General features: G+C 35.5%; 1 protein-coding gene across 1 annotated transcript; it reads right to left on the bottom strand.

Moving 5' to 3' along the window:
- Positions 1–6016: 6016 nt before the first annotated feature.
- LOC144450070 (E3 ubiquitin-protein ligase TRIM71-like) lies at positions 6017–7255 on the bottom strand. The gene has a single exon (XM_078140637.1). It carries the CDS (start codon positions 7253–7255, stop codon positions 6017–6019), a length of 1239 nt encoding a protein of 412 aa, XP_077996763.1.
- Positions 7256–8578: the final 1323 nt, after the last annotated feature.

The following is an 8578-nucleotide window of genomic DNA, read 5'->3' as shown; positions in this document are numbered from 1 at the left end:
CATTGCTCATCCACCGGAATGTTGATAAAGAGGAGTTTTATCATCGGAGCATCGATAAGCAAGCGATAAAGGTCACACAGTGCTAAGTTGACAACGAACACATTATAGATAGCGCTAGGGCGGCGTCCACGACATCCCGTCACTAAAACGACAATATTGCCAATACCGCCTATAACAATAACAACACCGTAGGCAAAAACAATGAAGATACGAACCCACAGGTGTTCGGTCCAATCGTTGACGACAACAACTCTGCGATCAGTGAGACCCGTGTCGTTGTAATCTAAGAGGTATGTGTCGTTGTAATCGCCGAAGTGCGTATCATTGTCCCAGATATACTCGTACGCAGTGGTATTTTCCTCCATGAGGACGTCAACATACGGTGATATTCACAGCCAAAGCCCTTGTCCTCACGAAACTCATTTACGAGGTGTTGGCAGCTCAGTGATAACGGTAAACTATGATACGACCATAAACTTCATCGACAGATCTCACGGTGCTACTTCACGCCTTTGTCGTGCGCACTAAGAACGCATTGTATTTGCGCAGGTACGGGCGAGACCACTTCCCTGTTTAATAAGTAATCAGAAGAACACATAAAATATCAGTTTTGATGTACAAGGTGCGTCTTCTGCAATAAACGAGAACACGGCCGACTATTAACATAAAATTATGTATGTTACCATGGCAACTATATCCTAAAACCATCTGTTTGCAAACTCGTTACCTCTGTTGTCCGAACCAATTTAATTTGGTATGCTGGTATGGAACATATATCAGTTGGCCATCAAATATGTTAGAATAAAAATTGACAATGTTTACAGAATAGATTACAGAAGTACGTACAACCGTTAATTGGGGGTGGGTCCCGAAGACAAACGGACATTCACGATTGACATCGTTGGTCATGCATCGATACAGATAAAGAATGGAACTATTTACACGGTAAATTCAATTACCTGTTGGGTGTGTAGCGACCAAGTATTGGAAGATTGATAAATGTGGCGGCTTTATTAAGTCTGCAAATCAATTTGTCACAGGACCGCGATCGTAGCTAGGGACAATAAGCTTTTCTCGACCAAGTATTTGACAGAACTAACATGGATTCGTACGGCTGGAGTAATCTGTAATCACCAACCGTAAATACACAGTGTTCGTGGTTCAATAATTCCAGAGACAACATAAGTTATGACCACTTCTGCAAATTTGACGCGGGAACGTCAGCAGACGACCGATAAATCTTTGCTGCTGTCGGACTGTGTAGATCCAAGCATTTCTCCAAGTTTTTAAAACACGTATTGGCCGCTAACACAACTTCGTATGGTAGAGCACGCTGCAATCGACATACACGTCAAACATAGTGCGAATCGATGCAAATTATCCACACCTCTGGAAATTAGAAAATAGGCGCGGGAAATTGAGCAGACGATCAGCAAACCTCTAGATGTTGCAAACTGTGCAGTGTCCAGCCCATGGGTGATAGACTCAGCTTCAGATACCATGGAATCCGCACGTTGTACATTATTGAACATAAAACGAGTCAAAGCATTTAGTTATGAACACTCCTCCAAATTTAACCGCGGGAAATTGAGCAGACAATCGATAAAATCTGTAGGTGTTGCAGACTGTGCAATGTCCATTTTTTTAGCTTACCACTCAGATATACACACGTATGAAGACTGACTCGTGTTCAGCCTCTAGCTTGGTATTGTAATGTTTATTGGAGTAAGAAATTAGTCGATTTAAATGAGAAATTTAGTCAGCTGTGATCGATAGTCAAGCTTATTTATTCAGTTTTGTATGTCACGTGACTTCTGTTCAAAATCTAAAAAATGATAAATCACCTGCAATTTTTATATAATTTTTTACAGCGATTTATTGTACCAGATGATGTGCGTGAAGACGGTACAATATTTACTACCAAACTAGAGTGACTATTAAGTTAGAATTAGGCAACGTGATTTTTTTGTACTTTCAACTCAGACGACAGTAGTGGTCTGAGGTCTCAGGTGTTTGTCACAATAGCGTAGTTCAACAATGACGTCACGAAAATAGCGTAATGTAATGCTTTATTCATGAGCCATGACGTAATGTCAAGGTCGGACAAACGTTGGTCGTACCTTGAAGTAATTATACTGTCAGTATACTGTCGTACCTACTTGCCGCTGAGTTACAATCATGGCTGCAACAAAACCATTCCTCCAAGTAAAGTTACAAGAAAGAGACGTTCGAGGAGCAAGATTACCACACTGTAATGTTGAAAGTACTAGTAACTCTGTATTACAGTTACGGCGATATCTGGAATGCAGGGCTTTACAACAAAATACAGACTGACACTGGTAGTGAGACAGGGTATGAAAATTATACATTCTATCTTACTGTGGACACAAATCGACATCTCTATCAGATGAAAGAAGGGACACTCAAACACAAAACTATTTATTTGTGTTCACAGTGAGATAAAAGTAACATTTCATATGGTGTGCCAACTATCAGTGCCTGTATTTTAAACACAAATATGTTATGTTTCTAATTGTGCCGCCTAATTGAAACTATACTCTTTCTTGTTTCATGTGTTTGGTAGTACAAGAATGAAACGAGATTATTTAGATATTAATCATTATTTTAAACTCACATTTCAATTTTCATAATGTTAAAGATTATCCAAGGGAGCACAAACGAATGACGGGATATTGATTTTATAAATCTGGATCAAACTTGGACGCCATTGCCATGGTATAATACAATTTGAGATTTGGTGAGACAGAGATAAAAAACCGTTAACCCCCGCTCCCCCCCCGAAAAGTCTGATATAGCATTTTGATATACTGTGGTATGTTACATTTCGCTGAAGATTGACGTTGGCGGCGGCGCAGTTAACAATCGCATAAACATCACATTTATACAAATATCAAAATATGTCAGGAAATAAAAAATCTAAATAGACCAGAAGGTGTTAATGGTAGCCAATCACGTTCACCGTTTCGGAGTGTATTAACGCTAACGCAAGGAGTTCATAGAATAACATAACATAACGACTAGTTCTCGTTGAGGTTAATATGACATGTTTTTAGAAAAAATATGTTTCAACCGTTATTCTTGTTGGTTTTACGATATAGATGTTTATGAATCAGCTACAGTTATCTATGAAATACACTGTTGTGTCAATTTTTGTATCCATATTATTACAGACAGTCGTCAGCTTCAAACACAGGACACAAACCGACGGCATTGAGTCATCAATCAGTTTGGCCGCTCGAGGGCGCACTGGCATAGTCAGCTGTCAAATTCAAAAAAGGGTTAAAAGGTTGGAAGTAAAACGATGTATTGAAATTTGAACATATCGATTTAACAATTTGAGTCATTTGACTTACAATTCTTTAATGATATCGTCTATACATTTCTGAGTCGGAAAATGACAATTGATCACGGTGACCGTTTGAGGGCGTACTGACATATTTAGCTGTCAAAGTAAAGAGGGTCAGAGAATGGGAACAAAATATAGTTGGTACCCCTCGATTATCCTTTTTTTGTATAATATATTTCTCATCATACTTCCATTTCTTCTACCAGTTACCGTCAGGATTTTCCGGGATTTATGCATTTGAAATAATCTACAATACGCAGTGATTCTGGGTTATGTAAAGATGTTGAGAAATGTTAGAAACCCACGTTGTTACATAAATACACTGAGGCCAACAGTTGCCATCACTAGAAAATTTAATACATTCCAATATTTACTTAAAACACATACATTTCAAAATTGTTTTATAGTTACATAATATTTTTATCAAATATTAAGTATATATCACTAATACATGTTATCAAATACCTCACTCGGTATTGTGTACAAAGCAATGACATGAAATAAAACTACTAGAATCATTATAGCGCATTAACTTTGTTTTCTTATGAATATTGTTTATCAAAAATTAACATCATATAGTGTACAAAACAACAACATAAAACTGTACTAGAATAATTAATGTGTTAAATCACTGTCAATAAATCATTAATTGCCAAATACAGACTTATAACAAACTTATTTATATTTTCTTGCCTTTATCTCTTTTTATGCATTGTTGACATGATTTTGTCTAAAATCAATAAACAAGTTTGAAATCCATTTCTAAAGTAATTAACACAAAAAGAAGAGATGAGAAGAATACAGAACAAAAAATGATAATTTGAAAGTCAAGTCTTCAAAATGTATACTCTACAATACTCATGGATTTTTCTTCATTTATACCAGAAATGATTTTAAGCTTTTGACACTTATAAAATTTTTGACAATATTTATCACTTTATATTAATTTATGACATCATTGCTAAATCTTTCATAACGCTTTCGTACTTTATATTAATCAATCATACATTAAAAACCACTATAAATTTTTATGAAACGTTAAAATACCATGGAAACATGACTAAAATGGAAATATTGTTACGTCATGCTGAATATTGTTGCTATGTAAACAAAAACACAGAATATACTTGTATATATGCACACACTTGATATGAAAACAAATTAGTACATGGTCCTTTACCAAGTTTGTGGTTGTTTTCAGGTTATTAATTATTACCTATTAATCTGTAGTGATAAATATATTGATACAGTTTTCTTGAAATACAAATTGTCATCTTATTATAATTACCTATGCATACACATATTTTACAAAAAATGTATTGTCTGCAACGAGAACAGTTGTAAAAACCTCTGTTCAACTGATTGGAATATATACATAGTATTTCAAGTACAATTACAACAACTAAAACAATAATACCTAAGTCATGTATATATATATATATATATATATATATATATATATATATATATATATATATATATATATATATATATTATATATATATATATATATATATATATATATATATATATATATATATATATATATATATAATCAACTTATCAATGCATTCTGGGTAATATTTACTACTCAGATTTCAAGAATATTTTTTGTGACAAAAAGGATAATAGTTGTTCTGCTGCCACTAATATATGGTGGATATCATAAAATACAATACTATCATTTAATACAATATTACGTTAGTAAAACTGTACCACCTATAGTTACAGTTCAACTATCAATGCATTCTGGGTAATATTATTGTCTATTCATGATTTGGTATCATATTTCATCATTTTTATACAAAGAAAGAAAAAAATAAAGTTATTTTTTTTGCGATTATCATATTATTGTCAGATTTTCCATAGATTAAAATATTAAAAATCTTACAAATTATAATGATCAAATTGATTTTTTTATACATATGATAAATAATTCTCACATGTAACACATAATAAAGTAGTGAATACAGTATTTTGTATTCAGGTTTATGTCATCACTGTCTCTGGTTTCTTGTGTGCAATGATGGATAATAGTCATTGAGGTTTGAATGTCATGGTCAGCTGTATAGTTTAGTTTGTTGTCAATATTTACTGTGCAAATACTTTGATATGACCAGTATACTGCTCAGACACCACAATTTTACAAGGTTCATCATCTGTCACACAAATACCTACAGGGTTCTCCAAGTTATCTTGGTCACTATCAATACGGCATATGAAATTACCATGAGGGTCATATTTCATTACATTATTACCATGATAGTTACACACATACACATTACCAGCTTTATCTGTCGCTACACCTTTAGGAAAATTACATTGACCTTCTTTGTTTGGATCATTACCAAATGTAAACAAATAATCTCCATTCTCTGTATATACAACAAGGCGATTATTCGATCCATCGGATATAATGACATTACCTGTGTTGTAATCTATACTAACACACGAGGGATTACATAGCTGAACCACTCCACTACAGGCAAATGATTTGATGTATTTCCCATTTATCTTGTAAATGTGTACACAGTCTAATCCATAATCTACAACATAAACCCTACCATTATTAGAATTAACTGCAATACCCCGGGGATTAGTGAGATTTGCTTTATCAAAGAATCTAATCAATTTACCATTCTCATCACATTAAAACATCTGACTATTAATACCATCAGTTACCAAGATATGACCTTCCTTAGTAACTGCTGTGAATTGAGGTCTAACAGGTTTACTAAAACCAGAAAACTGAATTACTCTTGGTTGTTTACCTTGTAATGTGAATGTTTGTAATCTATTATTACCAGGGTCAGATACTAACACATCACCTTTAGTGGTCATTGATACACCATTTAGGTAGTGACAATACTGACCGATTTGTGCACCCTTCTTTCCAAACTGACACACCAATCCTTTCTTTGCATTTAATTTGGCCCATGGTGGTGAATCGTCAGCTCTCTGTTTTACCGGAAGTACTAGTAATGGGTCATGAACCTTGGCAAGTTTCGTCACCTTGACAACACCCAGACTCTTAAAGTTGATGACGTCATCATTCGGTTTGAATTCCATGAAATCAACCTCGGATGTAGTTTGGATCGTCATCAGTTCTTGTATTTGGAACAGCATTCCTTGTCGAGTGGTCATCAGTTGTGCAGCGTTCCCATACTGCATCAAGTTCTCTGTCAACTCTCTGGCATTGGTCAGATCATTTTTGACATTGTTCAGTTCTTTGGATTGTGCCTGTAGAGTTATCTTTCTATTGTCATATTCATCTTTCAACTCTGTCAACAACTTCCTTCCACTGTTTTCTATTCCGCGTGTTATTTCCTCCACCAAGTCTCTTATTTTCTTCTCTTCCCTCTCAAAACACTCATCCAGTGACTCTGACACCTGTTGTACAGCAATCTCACTGGTGGTAGCTTCATCTTCTTTCACCCTCATCTTGTCTAACATCTTTGCTAAGTATCTCTTGTATTCATCAGCGGCGTCTGACATAGATCTGACCTTGTGTTTAGGTTTGGAATGATCAACCACTGTACACTTCATACAGATTGGAACTTCACAGCTATCACAGTAAAATTTCAATGGGACGTCTGGGTGACGACTGCAGTAGATTGGTGGTAGTACCGAAGCTGGATTTTTAGATTTCGCATCCGCGTATTTTTCAAGCGACATGACAGTATGGGATTTCGTCGATCTTACTCGTTTGTGTCCCCGTGTACAGGTTTTACACAGTTGCATGTCGCAATCAACGCAGTGTTTTTTCGGACATTCCCCATCGCACGCTCCGCACTTGTTGACACCTGCCGATGTTCTACTTGAAGCTCGACTCTGTCCATCACTCAGTACTTGTCCGCGGTTGTTGAAACGATCCACCAGTTGGTTCATGAAGAAGAACGTCGAAAAATCAGTCACTCTTCCAGGAGGTACTATGTGCTTGCGTGAACACAGGGGGCACGTGATCGTGGATCTGCTACTTCTCCTGAATAACTGATCAAGACAAGGCTGACAAAAGCTGTGTAGACACGGCAGACGTTTAGCATTTCTGTACGGCTCAGTACAAATAGCACATAGGAGAAAATTCTCGTTGATTTCCTCCAGAAATATTGACGCAGAGTCAGCCTTGGTGGATATTTCGACGATACGTTTATAGCGACGTCATCAACAGAAAGTAATTTATGTGACTGGCCCAACATACATCTGAACAATTAACTGCTCTGCTCACCTGAATGAGGTCCCTCAATGTAGGTCACTCTATGAGGTTAATGTTGAACAGTGACGTATTCACAGTACAGTACATGTACGTACAACTTGTCCCTTTCATTTCGATGATTGAACATGTGTTTAGTAGCAATAGATGTATTGTGAAAAGTTGGCGTATGTATGTATGCATGCATGTATGTATGTATGTATGCATGTATGTATGTAGGTATGTAGGTAGGTAGGTAGGTAGGTAGGTATGTATGTATGTATGTATGTATGTATGTATGTATGTATGTATGTATGTAGGTAGGTAGGTATGCATGCATGCATGCATGTACGTATGTGTGTATGTGTGTATGTATGTATGTATGTATGTATGTATGTATGCATGCATGCATGCATGCATGCATGCATGTATGTAATATGTATATATGTATGTATGTATGTATGTATGTATGTATGTATGTATGTATGTATGTCTGTCTGTCTGTCTGTCTGTCTGTCTGTCTGTCTGTCTGTATGTATGTATGTATGTATGTATGTACGTACGTACGTACGTACGTATGTATGTATGTATGTATGTAGATGTCACACAACCACACCCATACTACTGTTTCTAATATTACAAACCCTAAAACTATTCAAAACAAGGTGGAAATCAATCTCCTTTTGTAATATATCTGCAGTTCCTTTGATGCTGCCGCTAAAATATATTCTAAAAATATACTAGTGCGCATGATCCTATAAATTAAAAATAAAGTGTTTAAATTTATCAATCACCACTTACTTTTAATTTTAATTGAGCTTTACACACAAACAAGTCAGTTGCAGGGATAACGGAGATTTGTCATCCCCAGTGATTGAGGTAAGTTGACTGAGTTAACGTCTAGGGACTACTTAAACAAAAGAAACAGATACATATTATAACATATGGCGAACAAATACATATGTACTTGCAATGTATTTAAACCTAAAAAAATATATTATTTGTCTGATTATTTTTAAATT

This window comes from Glandiceps talaboti, chromosome 19, assembly GCF_964340395.1.
Source record: "Glandiceps talaboti chromosome 19, keGlaTala1.1, whole genome shotgun sequence".
NCBI classification, from domain to species: Eukaryota; Metazoa; Hemichordata; class Enteropneusta; family Spengelidae; genus Glandiceps; species Glandiceps talaboti.
This window is presented reverse-complemented; position numbering and strand designations above follow the sequence as displayed.

What these genes read in the sequence shown, in the direction of transcription:
- LOC144450070 (XM_078140637.1), bottom strand. Translation starts at nt 7,255, where the DNA reads ATGAACCAACTGGTGGATCGTTTCAACAACCGCGGACAAGTACTGAGT.